We start from the raw sequence: 25,547 nt of genomic DNA, 5'->3' as shown, positions 1-25,547 counted from the left end.
CGTTGACTCCATCTGATGTGAGAATACCTTTTAAGTTCCAGCGACGATAATTTCCAATTGTGATGTCTTTTGCCATGACAATTAATAAAAGTCAAGACAAGTAATTGTCTCATGTTGGGTTATTTTTGAAGAAATAAGTGTTTACACATTGACAGTTGTATGTTGCTCTTTCACGGGTGACAAGTAGAAACGCGTTAAAGATTTTAGTTTATGATGATGATGGACAAATAACAAAAAAAGCTAGAAATGTAGTGTACAAAGAAGTTTTCCGTAATTTAATTTAATACGTTACTAAATGATTTATCATTTAATTATTGTGTATTGTTATTATCTTCTGATCCTTTGGTCTTATGTATCATTTTTTTAGTTAATATTCAGTTCACTAGAGGTTTATCACTACAAAGAGTGATAAGCTTGCTCAAGGAGTCACTAGTTTGATTTAGTCGCATATTAGTCCTCCGTCGTTTTTGTGGCCTAATCTACAAAGTTCCAAGCTTTTTGATATAGAGTTGATTAGTCAAAGTTTCATTCCGAGGGATTTTGGGATAGTCGTGGATAACACTGCCATTTCAGGGGTTTTCGCGATTTTTGATATTGGGAACATATTAGGGCACGCTATCAGGCTTTTTGATGTCGAGTTGCCAAGTCAGAACTTCATTCCAAGGGATTTTGGGATCACTATTGATAGCTCTGCAATTACAGGAGTTTCATCAGTTTTTGATATTGGGAACATATTGAGTTCCTAGTTGGTATTCTATTGTTTATATCCATATAAAATATATTATTATTATTTAAGTTCTCACCTCAACATAATCAACCCTTCCACCGGTTTCATCTATGGTTTGAATAGCTGAATTTATCAGCTCTCCGCAGTTGACCTGTTCCTTTTCTGCCTCAACTTTGGCTTTAGACAGTGTTAGTCTAATAGACAAAGCCTGTGGAATGGTAAAAAGAGTAAAAAGTTTCAATTACCACAAATGCCAGACAATAATAAAGAGAGAGCCTTAGCAGGAAATCAGTTTTTGCATATGCATTGGCGCATACATTTTGATTCTGAATAAGCTAATGTTTGACATAATTCATGTTCCTTCATCATTGCCTCAATATAGAGGACAACTTTCGGAAAATGCACTGCAATATATCATGAGCATTTGCTACAAAAATATTCCCTTAAGCACATGCTTCATATTAAGCAAATTGTATAGCATCATTAGTTTTCATAGAATATTCATATCAAACAAATTGTATAGTATCATTATTTTATGGAACATTTATTAGGAGATGGAATGAAAGTTTTACTGGAGCCTTAAAATATTTTTAATATTTGGTTATAAAGATTGTATTAACACTAACATATTAAACTTTACGATGTAGATCGTTCTTTTTAATTATCCGTGAATCGCGCGGGTGCTAATACTAGTTTATCTTATTAGTTAAAAATAAAGTGAGTATGCATATCACTTAATCTAAGTTGACTGATAAATATATTATACAGTCAAATCTCACTATAACATCCTTGTTTGTTCCAAATATTAAGTGCTATTATAGAGAATATATTTTATAACATAACATGAAAATTGATTCCGGAAAAGCTTGACTTCTATAGTAAAGTGTTGTTATATAGGAATACTGTTATAGAGAGGTCTGACTATATGATAGACAATTATTCATCTAATGATTTGGTACAGATAGCTGATGCGATTAGAGTTTTTACACTAAACTCTAACCCCAAACGTCTTTACTCGAAAGCCTAACATTGTTTTTTATTTTTATTTTCGTTTGGCTACTTAGTGGCAGATCCAAACTTTAGAAGTCATGGATTTTAATTGAGAGTGTGGATTCTTAATACATAATACTCCTTCTGTTCCAATTTATGTGAAGATTTTTGATTGGATACAGAGTTTAAGAAAGAAATGAATTTTTTTGGAATTTGTAGTCCTAAACAAGTCAAAATAGTTGTATGGCTATAATTCTTTTGAAACTTGTGGTGGTAAACATCTCAGAGTACCAACTTCCTCCGATTTTTTTGGAGCAAAAATGCAGGAAACTATTTTGTTGTCCCACGAAATTTATTTTTTTAAGAAACCAACTTTGGTCGATTTTCATATAAAATAAATTAAAATTAATATTCAAAAAACCGACCGAAGTTGATCGGTTATTTCAGTCGGTCATTTTAAAAACCAACCGACTTCGGTCGGTAATTTTATATTCTTAATAAACTCGAACGATTTCGGTCGGTTATTTTCGCTCGAAAATGCAATTAAAGAGTATAAATAAAATACAAGAAAGTCTTAAATTAATATGTACCAATGGTCTAGTGGTAAAATAGTATCCTGCCATAGTATAGACCCTGGTTCGATTCCCAAACGGTATATTTTTTAATTACATAATTAAAAATACCGACCGACTTCGGTTGGTTTTTTCGGTAGATTTTTTCTTTTTTGGTCATTTGTGAATAGTATCCTGCCATACTTGTTGCTTTATCTCCATTGTTCCCTGAGCCAAGGATTTATCGGAAACAACTTTTCTATCTCTATAAGTCGGGGTAAGATCTGCATACACACTACCCTCCTCATACCTCATTTATGAGAATATACTAGGTTTGTTGTTGTTGTACTTTGTAGTACCACTATTGCTAATATAGTAGTAATATATATATATATATATATATATATATATATATATATATATATATATATCCCGTTGATATTATTGTTATTCCATTCTTAGGGAAAGACGAGGAGATCGTTGTAAAGTCAAAGATTAAATCTATATATGAGTTTTATAAAAGCTTCTTAAATGAGAACACTCTTATATAATATGATGATCTTCCCCATTTTATTTTATCAACTTACCAAAACACCCTTTAATTGTCTGCCCTTTGTTGGGAGGTAAAACAAGAGAGGGCCAAAGGTGTGCTTTAATACAGGAGTATTCTTTTTAGTCAAAGAAGGTAAAGATAAATAAGAGTGATTCCCAAATATCCACGCCATGCCCCCACAGTACCCCCACCACATTTCAAAACAGATTCTCCTCTTTTTCTTCTCAGTCTTTGTCTCTTCTCAATTTCACACTCACATGACACATAGAGGGCCATTCTTAGAAATTAGAATACCTCAAACAGTAAGAATTGAAAAGCAGATGATTTTTTTATCTTTAGTTTAAATTCACTTGCTGTAACAAGTAATTTATTTTATTTTTTAATATATATATATATATATATATATATATATATATATATATATTTGTGTGACGATAAATTGTTATATTAAGGGTAAAATAAAAATTTAAAATTATATTATTATTTTTAAAAATAATTTTTTAAAACAAGCTAAAAACAATACTCGCTCCGGTTCACTTTAATTGATTTTTTTGACCTTTTTTGTGGTCTGCAATATTTGATTTTTCAAATATCAAAAAGAAATTTAAATTTTTTTTTTATTATAGTTGTCCATGAAATAAAGAATCTAGGAGTATTTGTTATATTTTTAATGAATAAATTAGGGTTATACGATCCATTTTATTGTTAATGAATACTAAAAGATGAATTATGTGAAAATCGTTAAAAAATTAATTAAAATGGATGGAGGGAGTATATCAATTAAAAATTTTGTTGCACTATGGGTCAATAAAAGTTAAACTAAAATGAAGAGTGAAATAGCAAGCAAAAGAGAGAAGGGAGAGGTAGGCCATTGGGCAAAGGTCCAAGCATGGGATATCGATGAACACCTCTTAAAGTTAAAGCTGACGACAAGGGTATCCGATTTTTGTTTTCTAACACTCCTTTATGTTAGGTTTATTTATCTGATTTATTTCCTTATGCCCAAAAGAGAAAAGGAAATTAATTTCCAATTTCCAACTTGAAAAGTGTACAATTACAAGTATGAGAATACAAAGTGGTATAATACTCTTTTCAACTAAACATTCATTTACCAATGTCAATATTCAAATTACCTGACTATGTTATATGCACCATTAAAAAATATTGATCAACTAGTTCAAGTTAGTAGACGAATCTAAAATTTAAAATTACTAGTTTATCTTCTATACTTTGAATTTTGTAAAATTTATGAATTCCTTTCATGTTTTCTCTTTTCCACCTAAGCTAAAACCCAAAATGTACATTATTTCACTTTATCCCATTCCTAGTAGGGGCCCGCCATCCCCACCACACTTTCTTCTCCTTTCTTGACCAAATTTTATCTTTTCTCGGTTCGGCAAATTCCTTATTTAATTACATTGATAAATTAGAAACTAAGATTTAAGGAGCCAAATTGTGATCATAGGTTGTGGCAAAGGTAAGGTGGATAAGATTTCTAGAGTATGGATGTATCACTAAAGAAAAGGAGAGAAAAAAAAGTAAGTCATATTTGATCTTTAATTTTTTGGATAAATAATTTAGTATTCAATTAAGTCTATTATTCAGTCTTCATAAAATATGTGTGCCAACTGATAATATTAGACGAATTTCAAAAAATACATAAATAAACTATTTAGTTTGGCGAAAAGGGTCAATTCGCCCACGGTAGAAGTTCTTCATTACAAGAAAATAAAAATGGTACATGAAGATGATTAATTATTCGAAAATGATTTCTCTTCAACTTTTGTAAAAGTAATTGTGATATATATATATATATATATCTCCTATACTGACCTCATGATTGCCCTCCATGCACGTTTCATCAATCTTGAACAAATCAAAGTCATTTTGTCCCTTATCCAAAGTCTAATGTATCGTTTAGTTTCTTGTACATGTTTTCTTTTCCACCTTTCAATTTTCACTTGTTACCTTTCATTTTTATATTAAACTTAAAAATGATATAGATTCAACAACTAAGACGTGTTATGTATTACAAAATACCAAGTAGACCATCAATTATTTCTTTTTGACTCCAAGGACCATCTCTCTTTAGAGTATGTGTTAGCAAGATCACTATTTTCGACTGAAACTATATATATATATATTTGTAAATTCACACCCATTTTATCACAAAGAAGTAGTTGCAACAATACTTTGCAAAATTTTATATGGGAATGCATGATCAATAGCTTAATTAGTCTAGGTCATGAAATAATGAGAGTAAATAAATGAGATAAAGACTAATTTGGTCCATAGTCAAACTGATATGAACATGGGCCATGAAAAGTTGCAGAATATCAGTTAAAGTTTTTCTCTGGTCTTATTACAATAAATAGGTCAAGTAGGTTTGAATCTTCTTCTTTTCTTTATTAATTACCACAATAAAAACTGAAAAATAAATGGGGCCATATATTGAGTAGTAGTATCTTTTTCTTTCTCTTCAACTCTCAATAAATACCTCTCATCATTTTCCCAACTGCCTCTCTTCTTCATGTCACAAAACTCTCCCTCTCTTCCAATAACACACAAATTAAAAGAAAAAAAATGAGTAGAAGAGTCAGTTTTAGCCCCGATCATTTCTATGACCAAAATAATTTTTACGTTAAAAAGAAGCCATCTTCATCATCTAATTGGAATTCTAGGCTTCAAAAAAGCTCTTCTTCTTCTGAATTTTCTGTGGCTAGTTTTCTAAAGAATATTGGAACTAAAGTGGCTAGTGCTCTAAATTTTCTTTCGAATTCCAACAGAAAAAGGTCTTCACGTAAAGTATCATCAGCAAGCTTAGCAAGATCACGTTCTTATGCAGAAACAATTCATGATTCTCAAAGAGCTGAAGCTATTGAAGATTGCATTGAGTTCTTGAATTCTTCTTCTTCTTGTTTACACAGGTCCAGTTCTGTTTCCAGCACTACTTGCCAGTAGTTTTATTTTAATTTTTCTCCTAAACGACAATAATAGTCTCAAACAAGTTGGGATCGGCTATATGAATGGCTCTGTTTAAGCTCATGAGGACTCTTCATTGATTTTGCAAGTTTTCCTGTGGCTGTTATTCTATCGCAACCCTCCTCCTTTATCCGAATTTGGAACCGACAATGTGAGCAAGCTTACAAGGAGGGATATTTTATTTTTTCTTATTAGTTTTGTTTTTCTTCTTCAAAAGGAAAAGTTTTTATGTTACTGTAATTATGTAGATGAATTGAGGAAGACAAAATATTTAGACATTTTAGTTGTTTATTATGTAGGAATTAAGTTTCACACAACAAAAGATTTCAGTACTTTTGGAATTGGTAAATTAGCTAGAGTAGCATAGAAGCAGAAAATTTCGGATCATATTGTAACGCCCGGCTTTAATTTGAAGATTTTGGGTGTATTTACTTTTATATATCCTTTCTTTTTTCAAGTGTTCCTTTTCTATGTAAACTGTTTCTTCCAGTTGTACTTGTTATTTATTTGAGTTTAATTCTATGCACTTATATTGTAAAGTACTCCCTTTACTTTTACTTGTGCCCAATAGATCACATATTCTTTAAGAAATAATAAATGAAATATATCAAATTTCATACATTATTTGTTAGAAACAAAGGAAATTGAAGAAAAAAAAAAGAAATCGGACGAAGTAAAAGCTAAGATCTAGAACGTTCGAAGGAGATGGACGATGCAGAGAAAGACCTTTTCTTTCATTTCTCTTCTATGTAAAAAATTTATCTCTTATTACAGTCCACTAACTGTTTATAGCTGGGCCTATCCCAGATGTTACAACAAATAAATAAATGAACCTGTACATAACAAAGAAAAAACAAGACTAAGTTGGGCCTTCATCTATTCTGACACCCCCCCCCCCTCAAGCTGAGGGGTGACAGAACTCCCAACTTGCAAAGCAAATTGTTGTGTTGAACACCAGATAAGGATTTGGTGAAGAGATCTTCGTTGTGTGGTCTAGAGGACCTTCTAAGTGGAGGAGGAAAGGGTGAAACAGAAGAGCTAGAAGGTAATGGAGTTGAGGTAGGAGGAGAGTGAGGAGGAGAAGAAGGAGTAATGAGGAGATCAGAATAAGAAAGACTGTATCAGAAAGAGAAGGAAAGAAAGTAGAAGGGAAAGATGTAGAAGGAAAAATGTGTTCAACAAAGGAAACATCTCTAGAATATAGAATAGACTTATTGTGTAAATGGAAGAGTTTGTATCCTTTCTTACCAAAGGGATAACCCAAGAAAATACAAGGGATGACTCTGAAAATACAAGGGATGACTCTGGACTGGAGTTTGTCTCTATGAGGTATAGGAACAAAAGCATAGGCTAAACATTCAAAAGATCTTAAATGATCATAAGAGGGTGGTTGACCATTCAAGACCTCATAAGGAGTTTTGTTGGAAATAACAGTGGAAGGGAATCTATTAACTAGATATGTAGCTGTGAGTATACATTCACTCCAATACTTGGTAGGCAATTTGGACTGGAACAAGAGGGCTCTAGCAGTTTCTAATAGATGTTTGTGTTTTCTCTCCACAACCCCATTCTGTTGTGGAGTATGAGAGCAAGTGGTCTGATGAGAGATACCCAATGAACTAAGAAATTCAGCATAAGAGGAACAAGATCCAAGTTCAAAAGCATTGTCTGATCTAATGGTTTGAACACTACTACTATAATGGGTGGAAACCATGGATACAAATGCCTTAATGATGGAAAAGGCATTGCCCTTGCAAGAAAGAAGATTTGTCCAGTTGACCCTACTATAGTCATCTACAATGGTCAGAAAATATCTGAAACCATTGTAGGTGGCAGTATAATATGGGCCCCAAAGGTCAATATGAACAAGTTTAAAAGGTCTTAAAGAATGAGTAGTGCTAGCAGGAAAGGGATTCCTCTGTTGTCTAGCCATGGGGCAAATTGGGCAAACAAAAGATTGTTTAGGGGAAAATTTACAAGACAGATGTGAGATAGATATCATTTTAACAAAGGGAATATGTCTCATTCTTTGATGCCACAAAACATCATTTTTATTAATAACAGTAGAAGTACAAGAAGCAGGAAACACTGAACTATCAATAGCATGGGAAGATGGGACAGGACTGATGACTGAAAGAAAAGAACAATCACTAGAGTTTACATCAGAATAAGAAATAGAAACAAAATCAGACTTGCTGGAACCCATATGCAGAATGTATAAGTCATGCTCAACTCTACCAATTTCCAATGGCCTCTTCAGAGAAGGGCCTATAGGAACAAGGAAATAGTAGTGAGAATAGCATAACAACTGAGTTGAGTAAGAAGTTGATGTATAGAGATTAAATTGAATTGAAAAGAAGGTATCAAAAGTACATTAGTCAGGGTGATAGTAGAAGACAGTGACAGACATCCTATAGAGGTGACTTTAACTTTGTATCCATTTGGTAATGTAATAAGAGAAGGTGTGACTAAAGGTTGTAAATTATGAAGTAGTTGTTTGTGAGGGGTCATGTGACTAGTAGCCCCGGAATCCAAAATCCAAGAAAATGAATCTACTTTAGAAGCACTAGATGCAAATGAACCATCAGAATTAAAAACAGTGTTGTTTACCAAACCTGCAAAATTGGCATAAGTAGTAGATGATGATGATGTTGGAGCAGAAGATGAGAGTTGGGCCTGCTGAAAAAGTGACAGAATATGAACATATTATTCCTTTGAGAAGCCATGTGGAGCATCAACAGCTTGTTGAGGATCAAAAATATGAGGAGTGGAGTCCACATGTACAGAAGCTGCAACGCTTTTATTCTTAGTGAACTTAAAATCTGAGGGGAATCCATGAAGCTTGTAACATTTGTCCACAGTATGCCCGGACTTCTTACAGTACTTGCAGAACATCATAGATTTCTTGGGATCAAAGTTCACCCTTTGAGAATAATTTCTGGAGTTGTTAACTTGAGAGGGACTATTCTGAGGAGTAGTAGAATTGGCTAGGAATGAGGCTGAATCAGAAGAGAACACAGGGGAATCAGGTTTGATCTCTCTTTGTTTTTCATCCCTAATTAGAATGGAGTATGCCTTTGCAACTGATGGTACATGACTCATCATCAGAATGTTACTTCGTACAGTAGTGTATGTCTTATTCAAACCAGATAAGAATTGAACAAGTTGTTGTCCCTCGATAAACTCAGGCAAGGCACTACAAGTGCAAGGTCTACCAAAATTGCAGTTGCCAATTTCATCCCAATACCCCTTCAACTTTGTAAAATACATAGCTATATCAGAAGATCCCTGTGTAGTGGCTGTTATGGCTCTTTGAAGGCTATAGTATTGAGATGTATTTGCAACCATACCTCTCCTCTAGATTATCCCAAGCCTCCTTAACACTTTTATAATACAGTATAGTCTTGGATATGTCTTTAGATAATGCGTTCATAATCCAGGCTTTAACCATGTTATTGCATCTCTCCCAATGGGGATAGAGTATTGAGGTCGGGGCAGGTTTAAGTATGGAACCATTGATAACTTGGAGTTTGTTTTTAGCTGAAAGTGAGATAATCATACTCTCTTCCCACTCTCCATATCCTATCCCAGCAAATGGAACAGAAACTAACACTGTACCCGGAGTATCAGAAGGGTGAAGGTATAAGGGATGAAAGAGATCGAGGTTAGGATTAGAATTTGCATTCGGAAGGTCAGGTATAACAGATGTTTGAGAATCAATAGCCATGATTATGAAAATATCATAAGAAAAACATCAATCACACAAAATATGTATCAAATTGTGCAAAATTAGAGAAGAAATGTCACCGGTTGTGCAAAAAAAAAAACCCTAAAATTGAGTTGTTGTCTCGGAACTTGAAATTTCAAAGGAACTTTGCATCACCAGCACAATTGAGGACGGAATCGACACCAATACCGAGAATCCCAGCTTCGACAAGCAAAAAAATCATCAAAAATGCCGAAATCGATGGTGCAAGTAAAAATCGTTCTAGACCAGAAAATCGAACAACAAAACCGCAGATCCTCCCGGAATCAACCAGGTTTGCTCTGATACCATGTTAGAAACAAAGGAAATTGAAGAAAACAGAAGGAATCAGACGAAGTGAAAGCTAAGATCTAGAACGTTCGAAGGAGATGAACGATGCATAGAAAGACCTTTTCTTTTATTTCTCTTCTGTGTAAAAAATCTATCTCTTATTACAGTCCACTAACTGTTTGTATGTGGGCCTATCCCAGATGTTACAACAAATAAATAAATGGGCCTGTACATAACAAAGAAAAAACAAGACTAAGTTGGACCTTCATCTATTCTAACTTCATCTATTCTAATATTATTTGGGTGCTTATTTTAGACCATAAAGAGACTTAACATGTCTGCACATACACTTTTTTCTCTTCCAGGAACTACAAACTCTTCAGTTGTTCCATGTAATTTTTTTTCCCTCCAACTCATAATAATGCTAGCATTTTAAGAAGTCTTGGGAAATAATTTAAGGAATGTGTAATTAATGATAAGAGTGAAACAAAAAAAATTATCTTTCTCTTGATTTGTTAAAATGGACAAGTAAAAATGAAAATGTAATTTTAGTATAATGAACAAATAAAAGTGAATTGATGGAATAAATTTACATTTTATTGTCATCTAATCGATAATAAAATATAATTATATATAATAAACATTAATTAATAACCTAAATTAAATGGTAATTTTCCCCTAAACTTGAATGCAGATCGATGGCAATCACCAATAAATTTTCATTAGTTAGTGGCCGGCAGACAAGATTTATGAATTTTGATTTGTCTAACTCATGTAATGCCAAAAGAATATTCTTCTAGTTTTTACCAAGATGTTACCTTATCCGTCCAAGTTATTGGCACCTTTAAAAAGTTTATTTGAATGATATATTGTATAAATAATAATGAAAAGAAATAGAGTTAATTCGATAGAGAACATCGATTAAAGTTAAAGTTAATTAAGTAATTAGATTTTTGAAATATATACTAAAAGTTGTTTTGGGCAGTGGCTTTTTGAATGTCAACATTGTCCTGGCCTGTGAATGTAACTCTATTTCTTTCTTTCATACCTAACTTGTTCTTAGAAAGAGGGTAGCGGTCAGTTTTTTTTATTGGATTTAAGTTTATATACTTATACAGAATTACAGATAGTGTAACTTCTGTTGATAATATTATGTAATCTAATTTGTGAGAGCAAATCGATTATTTCCTTTGTATCAATTTACGTGATATTATGTCCCACAAAAAGAATGATATATCGTTATATTTAAAAACAAGTTAACTTTAATTTCTTATTTTAACTCTAATAAGATAATTTATAGCCAATAAATATTTCCCGTTTGTTTTAGATCGCGAGTTTTCAAAAAAAATTTTATTAAACCCTGTGCCCATATATTGGAACGGAGTACATACTAATTTTAACATGTTACCAATTATTGCCTATTATACACTCATTTATAAAGATTTAAGGTGTATAAACTGAGATTGATGATGTAAAAATTACAGCTTATCATCAATGTAATTTAAGTATAAGCTGCCATGAAAATTACATCCGGAGTATCTTATTGTAGATCAGCTTAATTTGATAACAACAAAAAATTTATATACTAACAAAGCACAAAATTTAAATTCTCATTTAAAATGAGAGTTTAATTTGTGTATAATGATAGTACAAAAAGTAATTATATTATCAGTGTATATAACAACATGTTATTATTTTATTTTTTGGTTATCATATTAGGTTTTACGGGAATTATATGTTATTATAGGTCAACTTAACCGATAATATAAAAATTCTTTACATTGTATATGGACAAAACATATTTGTGAAAATAGTACGGGCTAGCCAATTTTCAGGTTGGTAATTAAAAAATAGTCAGTGTTTGCAAAGTCATGAAAAAATAGCTACTATTTTGCTGTAACACGAAAAGTTCCAGCATAATATACTGGAGATTGGTGCACCTGTGTATGAACATCCGGCATATTATGCAGGAACTCCAGCACACGGAAAGTTCCAGCATAATGTACTGGAGATTGGAGCACTTGTGTATGAACTTCCACTATATTATGCTTGAACTCCAGTATATTATGCTGGAAATTCACATATTAAAAATTCGAACTCTAGTATATTATGCTGGAATATTTTTAAGATTTTGAACAATTTTTTCGTTCAGATTTATCTTTACATGAAAAGTGGCTAAATTTTGATTACTTTTGAAACTGTGGCTATTTTTCAATTACCACTTGTAAATTTGGCTATTTTTGAATTTCCCCCAACATATTTTCTTTTAAATTATCTTATATGCCTTATTGTGTAAATATATTTTGCAAATAAACGTTGATATGGTGGTATCCCGTAAAAATTGCACGAGTCGCCCTATTTGGTCGCCCCCATTTAACCTATACCCATTTTTTTTTAAAAGTTTTAACTTGTACCCACTTTTTAAACAACTTCAGCCCCCTTTCTCCTCCTCCTTCTCCTCCTCAAAGTTTTATCTTTTCTTTTTCCAGAAGTAAGGTTCACCCCTATCTACTTCTTCTTATTTCTCCTTTCAATCATTTTTTCCTTTTCGCCGACACCCTCAGCTGTAAAGGTTCTATCTTGATTTTGCAACTTGAATCTTATGCACAATTTTGATGTGAAAATGGGATAAGAGTTTGGTGAATTGGGTCTGGCGAAAATTGGAGATTTCAGTTGTCGATTGGATTGGTAATATATTGATGTTTCTTGGTTCCTGTTAATGTTGCTTTAAGTTACTTCGTGTGGGTACAACATGCCCCCTAGAGCTCTAGAGCTGAAGTTCGCCTGTTACAAACAAAAACTTCAGCTCTAGAGCTGAAGTTCGCCAGTTACAAAACAAAAACTTCAGCTCTAGAGCTGAAGTTCGCTAGTTAAAAAACAAAAACTTCAGCAATTACAAACAAAAACTTCAGCTACTATGCTTAAGTTCAGCAATTACAAACAAAAACTTCAGCACACTTGCTACTTCAGTCCTGTCTATTAGAATGCTGAAGTTTTGCGTGATTGTCTTTGCTACTTCAGCCTCGTATGCTGAAGTTACGCGAAAAAGTGGGTACACTTGCAATTTTTTTTGTAAAGCGGGCACAAGTTAAAACGTGACCCAAAAAGTGGGTATAGATCCAAATGCCCCTGATATCCCGGAGCAGAAAGTAGCTCATGGGTTTTTAGGAGTGTCAAAGGTTGAAGAAGAGATGCAATTGAGGAGGAAATTGCTGCCATTTTCTGCTCGGTTTCAGCTGAATTTTGGCAATTTCAATTGACCCGTTAGCTCTATATCGATTTGACTGTTGACTAGCTTACTGGAATTTAACTGAAAATTGCAAGTACTTTGAAAGTAAATAAAGTCTGCTACTCCTATCGTATAGTGTAACGCCTAAGTCGGTAGACTGGAAAAGAGAGAAATACTTGTTGCACACTCAAATTCACATGGAACACAACCCAGTCTTAAAGAAAACAAACGAAGTTACGACAAAAATAGAAACTTTAGGAATACAACACCTGTGAACAACGATTTTTCCCATTAATGGCTGGTAAAAGACTTACGTCATTAGCATCATTAGCTGGAATCTAGAAAATCATTTCATACATCTAAAGAACTACTATCACAGGAAGTCTCAAGCAATGTGCTGTAACTGGTGATAATTGAAGATTTAGTCATCTAAGTACAAATAAATTCGTTATTACACAAGTATATTACTGTCATTCTTTTTTTATAACTGATAAATCAGTTGCTCTGAACTTGAAACTTGGTGGATAATGGATTTGCTCCCCTACCGTTCTCCACTTAAATATAAGTTCACAAGATGATAAAATCTCGTGACGTATGCCTACCGCACATTCCATGCTGTACTACCTTTGCCTAGTGAACCAAAGGCCGGGGGCAGAAGTAGATGACTCTCATTTGGTTCTGAACTGTCTAAAGTCTTAACAAAACACATTAAATTCATTAATTGCAAGTGCAGTTAACAATAAAAAGTCCTTACATTTGGTGACGTATAAGCGACTTTCCAATGTCACAGAATGGAATAATTCTGGATGGTAAGATTAGGAGCTAAGAGAAAGCTTGTCTAGGTTTTGGATTCCTTGATTCGACGCTTTCTTCATTTCAAGAGCTCGTTTATATGGCGGTGCAATTGGAGGTTGTACAGGATCTAAACACTGATAGGTTCCATCTGCAGCTTTAGGAAGTGGATATGAACGGTCTGAATCGTACCCGCTAAGGTCTCCACAAGCCAGAAATGGAATATACACCTTATTAGGACCTTCCAGCCATGCACTACTGCAATCTGTCAGGTAACAAATGCTTGAAAGATGATGCAAAATACAAATATAGTCGGAATTAAATATAATCTGAATTTAAGAAATGGAAGCCACATTACTTCCAACATAAAAAGAGCAACTAGAAACTATATTCCACCACGAAGAAAAAGATATAGTGGCAGATTTAAGATTCATGTCACTTGCCTCAAATCATAAGGTGGCAAAATTTTGAAGTTAGTGTAAAGTAAAAGACTATTTAGAGAAGCATCATCTGCACATGGAAATTACCTAGGTCCTCTGTGCCAGATGGACTTCCAATCTTTTCAAGAAGGCGATGAAGATCTTTCTCATTAAATCCTTCAGGTGGAGAGTAATTCTCGCAAACTGCAAATGCCTCTGTACAAGGTAAAGCTAGTATTAGATTTATGTGCATAGCAATTCTAGTGTTGCTTTAAGATATCTTCCACACCCAGAAATATACAAGTACAAGGGTGTGTTTGATACGAAGGAACATGTTTTCCACGGAAAATATTTTCTTGAAAAATAGTAGTAGTAGTTTTCTTACTTATCTTTCTTTTCTTGTATTTGGTTAGTTAGTAGAAAATATGTTATGAAAAATATATAATCTAGGCAAACACTATGGAAGACGACACGGATGAGAGCGGGGGGAGGAGCGAGGCGATGGAGTTACAGGTCGGGGATCCAAGTCGGGGTAGGGGATGGGGTAGTGTCGGGGTTTGGGATGGGTTCAGGGTTCGGGAGTTCGCGATCTGATTGGTGATAAGGTTGGGATCAGTATCGAGGTCGGGATCAGTTTACGAGGTCGAGATTGGGTTCGGGTTTGAGGTTCGGAATTTGAGGTCAGGTAGTGGTCGGGGGTTGGGGCTGAGGGTTTAGGGTACGACCCCGGCCCCCCACCCCAAACTCCAACCTCCATCTCGACCCTGAACCCCGACCCGGACCTTAGGCCCAATCCCGAACCTCGACCTCGACCTCACCCATTTTGTCTCGGGGTGGTTGGGCTAAGGTCGTGGTGCAGGGTGGTAAGTCAGGGGTTTGTGGGCCGGGTTGGCAAAGGTGTGGATGTGGGAGAGACTTGGGGTGAGGAAAGTTGAAAAATAATTTTGGAAAATGAATTTCCCTCCTCTTGGCAAGTCATTTTCCCCCTATTGGAGGAAAATGAGTTTATAGGGAAAATATCGTCCAAAATATTTAAGCCAACTAAACATGGAAAAATTGAAAAATATTTTCCTTCATACAATTTCCAATTCGCATTTGATATACCTGATAGACTCCACTAATCCTAAAACACCTACCGCTAATTCAGAGAAATAACCAAAGTTGAAGCCCGATATACAAACTAACTCTGCATAAATATCATAAGGCAATAGGAACAACAACTCAGTATAATCCCATGGGTGGGGTCTGGTGAGGGTAGTGTGTATGCAGACCATACCCACCCCGGGTAGAGAGGTTGTTTCCAGTAGATCCTCAGCTCAAGAAGATGAAAAGAAACAATAGAACATTAACAACAACAACTGCTAGAAAAATAGTACCATCACCCTAAGAAACAGGAAGCAATCAATATTATGAATATTTCTGTGTGAAACAACAAACATGGGGTCCTTTCTAGATTGTAAGTGCATAAAGCAAATACTGAAATCCTTGAAATTTTAAAACTTCTCACGAAATATTAAAACATTATTAATTAGCAAGAGCTCGCAAATGAATGGGTTCCACTAGCAGGAAAATTTGCCACATAAACAAGGTAGAAAACATTAGCTACTCACCTATGCTAGAATTCCGACTGCTTTTTGGCTTAGCAAAAGTCACTTCTGTGAAAAATAGTTTTAGCTGCATTATGAAGGCAAAACATAAGCAATCCACCATGATAACCCAAGAATGTAGAACATCCGACAGCAGAAAACAAGAAACAGAGGTCTCCCCTAAAGATTAAACGAGACCTTGAATGAGTGAAGAAACTAAATCCAAAAATAACGAGTACACGTGCAATGAACCTGACAGTAAAGAAGGCTTGTGTCTTTTCCTCGAAAAATTTTTGCTATGAACTTTCCGCCTCCTTTTAGTATGTGAGTGACAATGGTTAGGCCCTGCAAGTTCAACCACCCAGGTGACAACTGAGATATCTCCAAAAAGAGACTGAGAACAACATGGCAGACTTACATGAAAAAACATCTATCTAAGCACATATAACTGATCTTTCAAGGAATAATTGAACATTATAAGCAGGATACCAAAAATGAAGTAAGATGACATACAGAAACAATTATTTTCTTTTTTTGGTAATCTATATACGAAGCAAAGCGAAATAGTGAGAAAACATCACCAGATAGAAGAAGAATTAGTTATCTTCCTCAAAAGAAAACACAATTTATGGTGGAGATTTACAAAAAGGCATTTCTTTCAGACATCCTAAATAGAAAAAAAGGAACTTTTAATTAGGCTTTCAAGTGTTCCTAGACAACAATGGCACCGAAAATTTTATAGATGCAGGCATGCAGCAAAGCCATGAAAACTACACATCTATATGAGTGTGCCTTCTAGAGTTATTACAGTGTTGCTATATTGAGGTGAATATTATTTACTAAACCAATTCCACTATTTTCTCTTAGAAACTAACCGCCAATATCAGCTGGGACTGAACAAATTCATCCATGTCATGAAGTCCCGTTACTGCAACATAAGATTAACATTAGCACAGATTAGTTTCATCAGATACAGCAAAGACCAAAGTAATGTATCACGGCAGTTGAAAGCAGTTTCTTACCATCAGGTGCACCATCACAGACAACAATGTCAGCCTTGCATCCGTCAAAATGTCTAATAACCTGTTAGATATTGACAATGATGCATATAAACTGTTAACCACAAAGCATGAGGGAAATAAACATAGTACTAATATCTCCTAATATACTCCTTGAAGAATGAGAAAAACAAAGAAGAGAAATGTAAAAACAAAGATAATAGGAGAACAGATGAACACACTAAGATAAGAAGCCCAATGTATTACAACATTTTGAGTAGCATGGATGTACAAGATTTTTGTTGAGCAAATTACAGCACCATCCCTAATTTTTTGCCTCAAATGCAAACTCTATGTTTTCACAGCCTGAAGTCATGGATCATGCCTCTTGTGCTATAAAAGTTATTCCTAACTTACACGTGAACTCTCAAAGATGCAGCTGGACACCAAACTAGCCACCTTCATTCCAAACTTAACCTTCGTTTTCTTTGAGCATTGTGTCTAATCGACATAAAATGGGGAAAAACAATGTCCTCAAACTGCTAATATAAAATGATTGTTTTTTTCTTCCTTTCTATTGAACATGCCCTCAAACATCAACCAGAGTTACTAACTCAATCTCTCGTGTGGTGAAATTTAGATTCCAATAAACCCACTTTTTGTGATTCAACTTAAACTTAATGACACTGTTTAATTTCTTGTATGAGTAATTATAACACGGAAACTTATTATCTCCAAGTGTATTGGTTGCTACAGTATAACAGTTTAAAAGATATCTGAGAAAAGGAAAATTATGATATTATATATTAGATGAAAATTGCATTGAATCTTAAGGGAGATAATTTCTTTAAGATATTTCAAGAGAAATTAAACAAAATAAATAATAATGGCTAAAAGTAAGAAAGTAGAGTGATATAACTGTTCCATGTACTAAATTTTCTCAGCCGCCGGATACTCCATCCATTCTAAATGCTCTCTTTTTTTTTTTAATTTTTAATTTTTGATCAAATAGCTCTACTATGGATCAGGAAGTTAACTTCCTTTTAGGTAGTCAATTTTTTCAACATGTCGCTTCATCCATTTCAACTTTAGAATTTCGTTCTTCAACTGGAAGACATTATGAAAAAACACAAACACTAGAATTTGCAAAATGCTTCTTTTCTACTGAAATTGCTTATCTTCCCAGAGAAATATCAACAATCAATTTTCATCCACAATCAATCCTCACAGTTTATAAGTTTTTGTATTACATGCCATAGATAATAATTATCTCGTTTCATTAAAGTGCACATGCATCAAATGTGCCAAAATGCTAGTTATTCTCGAAACCTAATTAGGAAGTTACAAACCAGCCTTCAAAAATCAAAATTTCAAATTAAATAAATGAAACAGCATAGGAATCCATACCACTTCAGCTGTTTTAGCATTTGTTATATCACCCTGTACTTGAATAACACCTTCAATGGGAGCCATAGGCTGTAAGTCAATAGCCACAATAAGTGGTAGATCGCCGTCCCTGGAAATCACATGAATAAGAAAGATAGTAGCACCTCACGTTACATGTTGGTGACATGGCCAGGAAAACAAAAAACAATATAAGTGGTAGCAACTTGACTTTTACAAATTTTAAAGTTGGCCGGAGAGTGAATGTTAAAATTTCCTCTCCTACAGACGTATCATAGCTGCAGCGGCAAGCCTCTAAGGTAGGAAACTTGTCAATAGCCTAAATCAATCACCATTAGAAAAAATTAATGGAGAGCAAACTTTTTCCCATTCCGCGTAGTGATGTGGGGCAAGGTCAATGTGTTACTAGGATCTAGGAGAAGAGGATGCAGCAAGCTGAAGCTGTGGTTCATGACTAATTGTTCTTCCATATTATTACATGATGAATATGATAGCATGCTGATTAACTCTCTTTCCAAAAGATTGAATTAGGAAGAAATGAGGCAAAAGGCAAAACAAGTCACAGAAGCACCAACTACACAGGAACACTCGATCATTAGATTTGAAAAAAGACAACTTATAATATCATTACAATGGGCATATTTATTCACTTTTTCTTAGTAGACTAACTAGCTAAGTGACTAGGATATTTGCTGGATTAAGAAACATTGACCTGGACAACCATCTCGAGCTCCTAATATGATTTATACATCAAAAAGACGAACAGATGAAAGAGCAATTGACATAGAATCAATTCTACAAAAAGGAAAGTATACATACTTGGTATCAGATGACAACTTTGCTGGGAGATATAACTTCCGGCTTAAAACCTATAAAGAGAATAAAAACATTTACGGACTTGAAATTGGAGCACACAATAAGGAGAAAGACATGTAGCACATAATTATATTTCTTTACTTCTTCATATCTTTCTTTGTGGAAAGTAATGGTACTATCAGAAACAAGCCAAATAATGGTGCACCATAAAACATCATGCCAAATCCAACAGCACGTAGATATTTGTCCAATGAGAACCTCTAAAAATCAGAAAAGGAAAATTCTTTCCATTTATTTCCCTAGTAAAGTTCAAAAAGTACAGTCTAAAACATAGTACTTTATGGGCTTAGACTGAACTCCCTCTTTTTAATTCTCAAGATATTTTCAGTTTTTATGTTCTATGTAGGTCTGTTCCGTTAGAGCTTAAACAAAGCACAGAGGGAAAGACTTTCAATTTAGAAGCCAAATCATATGGCAAAAAATAAAAGTTTGACCAAAATAGGACACCATAATAGTGATAACCTTGGGTAAAAAGAGAAACACCCGGGGGGGGAGGGGGGGGAGGACGAAACCTCTACATATGACAACATTTGTCCTATGGCATTAGTCACGCAAGTGTAAATACGTATATATGCAAAAATATGTTGAGAACTTGAGAATCCTATCCACCTCCAAAATCTATATCACTCTTAAAATGATTATAAATTATAATAATCCTTTCAAATAAGCATGAGTAAGCACAGAAGTAAAGATATCAGTTGTGTTATTCTGAATAAAATAAAACAAAATTAAACAGGCAAATCTTTATAGCAGGTGATTATTGATTATAGAGCTATACCCAGACACAGGAACAACAATAACCAACTAACCAAGTTCCAATTGTAAATACCTGACTCCAGCTGCCTGGTGCTGCACACAAATCCACAACTCGCTTCACACCTGCATATAGATAAGGCAATTAATAAAGTTCTACAAACAAACAATTCTGACCAACAAAGCAATGTAAAATAAAATTGGTCAACTCCTAATCTGCAGCATTTTGCTGAAAGAGAGTACTAGTATCCATCTACTCATTCAACATACAATTATTTCAAGCTCTAACCAAACATATTATGGGAAACATAGAAATTGATATCTTGTTCTCCATAGTCCATATAAAATATTGCTACAGAACCTAAAAATTTAGTTTGTCTACAACTTGTTTAATTTTCATAAAAGGGCTTAAGCCCTACATCAGGAGCTGCATTGTACTGAATTAACGAAGACCTGCCAACTTTTCCAGATCCATCAAAGAGAAATCACCAGTAATAAAAGTTTTTACTCATTAAAGTCAGTTTGATAATGAGAAGCCGTTCTTTTCTTGGTAAAGCTCTTTCCTTACATGTGGAATCAATCAGGAAAAAAGAAAAGAAAATTCCAAGTCAGTTATTGAGAAGAGAACCTTCAAAGATGTTAAATTCCTCATCAATCTGAAGGAGCTTGAAGGCGCTACGGGCACGCCATCCTTCTTCCTTTGCTTTCCGATAGTAAATATCCTACAAAATTGAAACCTGTTAAGGATGAAGCTTCTGGTTATAAGCAAAAGAGAACAACACCTTGCATAAAATCCATACTCTTTTGTCCCTCGATGCTTTTCCCATTGGATAAACCTGCAGTCCTCCAAATTGCTTCAATATTGATGCAGTACTTGACTTGGGCCGTAAACTATGCCAGCAAACGACCGAACCTTGAATTAAACTCGTCACTTTAATCTTTAAGAGAATTAAAGCGAGAATGTCAAGTATCTTAGTTCACCAACTCACTAGTTACCACACAACCAAAATAAATATAGGTGTGACATAAGTCACAAGTCCCTCAATCTTTGAAAACTAAGGCCTGGGGGCCGAAGGTTAGATTATTTTCTGCCTTGTACCAATTAATTAATCATAGGCAAATTCAGGGTTTAGAATTAATGAGTTACTTCCATGTTATTTATACATAGTCTGCTTTTTAAAATTTACTACACATTTCAACTGCGGTCATTATCGCCCAACAATTCCTTCAGAAGCTATATACGTGATATCAGTAATCTTAAAAATGGAATTTATATTTTTAGCATCCCAAATATAGTTGTGTTAAGACCTAAAGGGTGTGGTTTTTCTTTTAGGACTTACGTCGAACAGCTTATGAGCAAACACTGGGATTTCGTTTAACTAGACCAAAAACATGTAACAATAAGTTAATAGAGTATGAGCTGGAGAAGTCACCTGATTACACTTCAACTAAAGCAGAAATGAAGGCGTATAAGTATAGAGGTTCGCTGAGTTTTTCGCCGGTTATAAATTGGCGGATATCAAATATCTATTCGAGTTCAGCCACCAGAAAACCTTTTTCTCTTCTCTCTTCATCGGGCAATTGGTTCTGGGCCAAGCCCATTTTCGACAAATGAACCCAAAAATGAGAGCCCAAATTTCGTGCCGCTTTTGAAAATTATTGGTTTGTATTGTATGAAGATAATACGGCAATAAAATTAGGAATTTTTACCTCCTATAGCAAAGGTTAACATCTTATTTATTTTAAATAAATACTATTTAAAAAAATTATATTCTATAGATACCTTTTAAGGTTTATAGCAAAGTATTTAATTTTGGTTATCTCTTATCCCTAAGGCACTAAATATGTTATTCAGTTACACTATTTTCTTTCTCTCTACTTTGATACATCCCATTCTCTTCCCCCATTCCCTGAAAACACGATGCTCAATCTCAAAATTTCTCTCGCACACACTATTTTCTTTGCATTCCGATCATTCTTAGCACTGAATATTGTTTTGCGATAGCAAATCAAATCCCTAACCAAAACTAACTGATTTGGGAAAGGGAGTTAACCAACGTTTGAACTTTGACAGATTTGGGAAAGGGAGTTAACCAACCTTTGAACTTTCCCAAAACTAACTGATTTGGGAAATGGAGTTTTCTTCTCACTCTTTTGGTTGATCACGTAGTAGCGTATTCCTTCTTTGTTCCGAAATGAAAGTGAACGTTGACGGAGACATTGGTGGTTCTCTGCCATCGACGACGGCGACATTCACTATGGCGGTAGCAGTTAAAAGTGTCGAAGGGAAAGGTAGTCAACGCGGTAGCAGGTAATGAAAAAAGGTGTCGCATGTTGTACCTTCAAATTTCAAAGGTGTCACGTGTTGTACCTTCAAACGTTGCTACGGCGGATTCGCCGGAAATTAGGGTTTGTTCTTGAACAAAGACGACGGAGTTTGGGGCTGAGCAACTTGATTTCCTGTTAATATATTTCAATGTATTTTCATGTATTTCATTGTATTCATTATCTTTTTTTCATTGTAATTCAATGTATCTCGTTGTATTCCATGTATTTCATTGTATTCACTGTTTTTTTCCATTGTATTTCAATGTATCCCGCTGTATTCTATGTATTTCATTGTATTCATTGTCTCGCTATATTCCATGAATGTATTCATATATTTTTTTAATTAATATAATTTATGTATTCAGATGTATTATATAATTTCTCTGAAGATTGCTATGTTTTTGGGGTATTTTTCGGTTGAGAATCTTTTTTATAACTAAAAATACAAAATTTGTGTGTTATAATTGAGCTTGTTGAGTTATATTAGGAGTCTATAATGTTAATTGATTCACTTTCCGTTTTAAAAATAGTGTAATCCCCTATTTCACGCCGTGAATATGGTCGAATACAATAATCTGTCCAGCTGTAATCCCACGTTTCACTCTATTAATACGAATACACTCAAATACAACAACTGATTAGCTGGACTTCTCTGATTCACTCCTATTTTTGCTACTGTATTCATGAATACAATAGCTTAAATACATCAAATACATCTTATAACCACAGAAAATGTATCTATAATCCGTAATATATCAAATGGTATCTATAGATGACTAATTACTACTAAAAGATAGTGCTTTATGAAAATTCAAGTTACTGATTTAATAATATATGGATTATAATTTATGTTTTCAGAAGAGTTATGCACTTAGGGGTCGTTTGGTAGGAGGTATTAGAGAAAATAATACAAGTATTAGCTCTATGCATTACTAATACCTTGTTTGATAACTTTTTTCAACTTGTGTATAACTAATACTTGGCATTATCCTATGCATAAGTAATGCATAGAAAACCATGGCATTAGTAATACCAAGGCTTTAATGCATGCATTAGCATGGTTAAAGACAAAATTGTCCTTAAAGTCCCTTAAAGCTAGAGAATATGGAGGGCATTTTTGTAACTATTTTTTAAAAAAATTATGCAATGCATTATAATTTTAATACACCACACCAAACAATAGATAAGAAATAATATTTGCATAACTAATGCTTACATTACTAATACATGCATTACTAATACACATTATTCCGCACTATTCTTATACATCCTACCAAACGACCCCTTAATACAGTAGTATGCTTGTTGTTTAAGAGGAATCATTTATCTTTCCTGCTTTAGCATCTATATCTATATATATACATATATAAAGCTAGGAATCAGAAAGATGATGTGGCACCCATCAAAACTCAAGGAAGTCCTTTATATTTTTTCTTATTTTTTTTTGGCATTTATCCCTTATTTGATGTCAACAAAATGTGCAGAAAATCAACTGTAATGGACTACCTTTCATAGAATTTAATATTAACCTATAACTGTAAAATTAATACCAAAAAGGACAATAAAGAATCATGAATGCAATAAGAATTGCAGTAAATCAGGATAATGAAGAGTCATGATGGAATTCTTTTCCTCGTGAAGATAAAGGCTCCCTATAACTTCTAAATCACTAAAATTGCACTGGTTTAGACAACTCATTTCTGCTTCAAACGAATCCTTTTTTTGGTGGGTAAGAAGAATTGTTCAATTAATGAATAATGACTATTGAGCTTCCATTTGAAGTGTAGACAAAAAAGAACGCATCAGGTTTTTTTCTTTTTTCTTTATATAGACGATAAGGTTCAGATATTTGCTTTCCTAGAAAATCTAAATTAGGCATATATTTGCCCTCTAATATTGAATATAGTATTTTTTTTAGTGCAAAATCTAGACATAGCAAGAAAAAAATGATTTCTTCTTTTCATGGCAAATTATTGAAGCTTATTTTGCGGGGACTGTTTGGAAGAGCGCGACATCTAAAAAGATCAAAATTCTTATGTATATGGAGTATCTATAATACTTCCTCGTCTTATAAAGTTGTGTATTTTATAAATCTGTACTAACTTGCTTCAAATGCTTGCCACAAATATCAATGAGAAAACTAGCTTGAGGTTGGTCTCCCAATAATTGAGAAAACTAGGCCAACACTTCCTTTCCTTGACCAAAATCTAAATGTAAGTACCACCATTAAGGTTATATTGTTTCCTTTTTCTTTTCTATTTCTACAACTCGTATTCTCCTCCTCTTTTATTCTGACTCATATTTTCGTTCATTTTTGTCGATTCGTTGAAGGCCGACTTGCAGTGTCTTCCGGTTAGACCTTCTGTGATTTGGTAAAATTTATTGATATACATATTGTTACAGATAATTGTGGTATTTGCATGAATCTTATTATAGACCTTTATTAGTGCTCGAAGTTTTTGTTAGAATTTATAGTTTTTATGAATTTATGTTCTTTATCGGGTATCGAGTGCTCTGTTGGCTAATTATGCACTTTCTTATGTTGGCATACAGTTCTCTCCAGATATATAGAAGATTTGTTCGATCTTTTCCACCAAGTAAATATTTTTTTTAATGTTTTTACCAATAATTTTTGGTTGGATAGTAATTAACAACGTCATGATGTTTAATTCCATGTCTGCTGCCCCATAGATGTTCAGATTTATGGCTTATAGAAAGAGCATGCGCTTTGTGCTTCAGAAAATAATACTTATACTTCAATAAATCTGAACAATTATTGGTATGCTTATAACCTATATATTGAAAGACGTATGACTAATGTCTTATGTATTCAGAAACAATACTTACTGATTTTAAAGTGATTTATTCTTATGTAGCTTGGGTCTTTAAAAATGTCAGTATATTTTTGTCAGATATCAAAATATGAATTATTTTTGGAAAATTGGACACACACTCAAAAATACTTTTAAAGGATCTGAGTAGATTTATACAAATTAACTTTAGAGTAATGTAAATCATTGATGTCAAAAGACACTACATGGATAAAGCTTTCAAGTTAAGTTAAGGAATGGGTTTTCCGATTTTGGTTGTATCATAGCACTATTTTTTAATGTTAGATAATTACCTTTAGACTCTCGATTATTTTTATAAGATTACGTTTTTTATGTATAAGCAATAAATATTTTATTTCTTATATCTTAAAGAAATCTACAAAAAATATTTTTTGAATTCTTATAATTAACCGCACGAAGTGCGGGTAAATTCACTAGTTAGATATAAATTAGTAATACATCGTAGTTTACCAGATAGCTAACCAAACTATC

General features: G+C 33.7%; 2 protein-coding genes across 4 annotated transcripts; one reads left to right on the top strand and one right to left on the bottom strand.

Moving 5' to 3' along the window:
- The first annotated feature begins 5,404 nt into the window (after positions 1–5,404).
- Positions 5,405–5,782, top strand: LOC104222938 (josephin-like protein). Its single transcript, XM_009774270.2, has one exon. It carries the CDS (start codon positions 5,405–5,407, stop codon positions 5,780–5,782), a length of 378 nt encoding a protein of 125 aa, XP_009772572.1.
- Positions 5,783–13,763: 7,981 nt separating this feature from the next.
- On the bottom strand, positions 13,764–21,425 carry LOC104222937 (uncharacterized). 3 transcript variants are annotated; one of them, XM_009774269.2, is made up of 12 exons: positions 21,330–21,425; positions 20,697–20,787; positions 20,525–20,618; positions 19,973–20,022; positions 19,087–19,136; positions 18,271–18,379; positions 16,888–16,948; positions 16,741–16,793; positions 16,118–16,210; positions 15,890–15,953; positions 14,388–14,495; positions 13,764–14,125 (listed from the first exon to the last, which is right to left on the bottom strand). In XM_009774269.2, the coding sequence occupies exons 2-12, from the start codon at positions 20,721–20,723 to the stop codon at positions 13,884–13,886; spliced, it is 951 nt and encodes a 316-aa protein (XP_009772571.1). In that variant the 5' UTR covers positions 20,724–20,787; positions 21,330–21,425; the 3' UTR covers positions 13,764–13,883. The 3 variants fall into 3 exon arrangements, with proteins under 3 accessions (XP_009772571.1, XP_009772569.1, XP_009772570.1); XM_009774267.2 differs by having other exon boundaries at positions 20,697–20,834; positions 21,330–21,421; XM_009774268.2 differs by having other exon boundaries at positions 20,697–20,809; positions 21,330–21,416.
- Between the last annotated feature and the right edge of the window lie 4,122 nt (positions 21,426–25,547).

This window comes from Nicotiana sylvestris, chromosome 7 (assembly GCF_000393655.2).
Source record: "Nicotiana sylvestris chromosome 7, ASM39365v2, whole genome shotgun sequence".
NCBI classification, from domain to species: Eukaryota; Viridiplantae; Streptophyta; class Magnoliopsida; order Solanales; family Solanaceae; genus Nicotiana; species Nicotiana sylvestris.
Note: the sequence above shows the minus strand (reverse complement) of the source record. Positions and strands in the feature narration are given on the sequence as shown.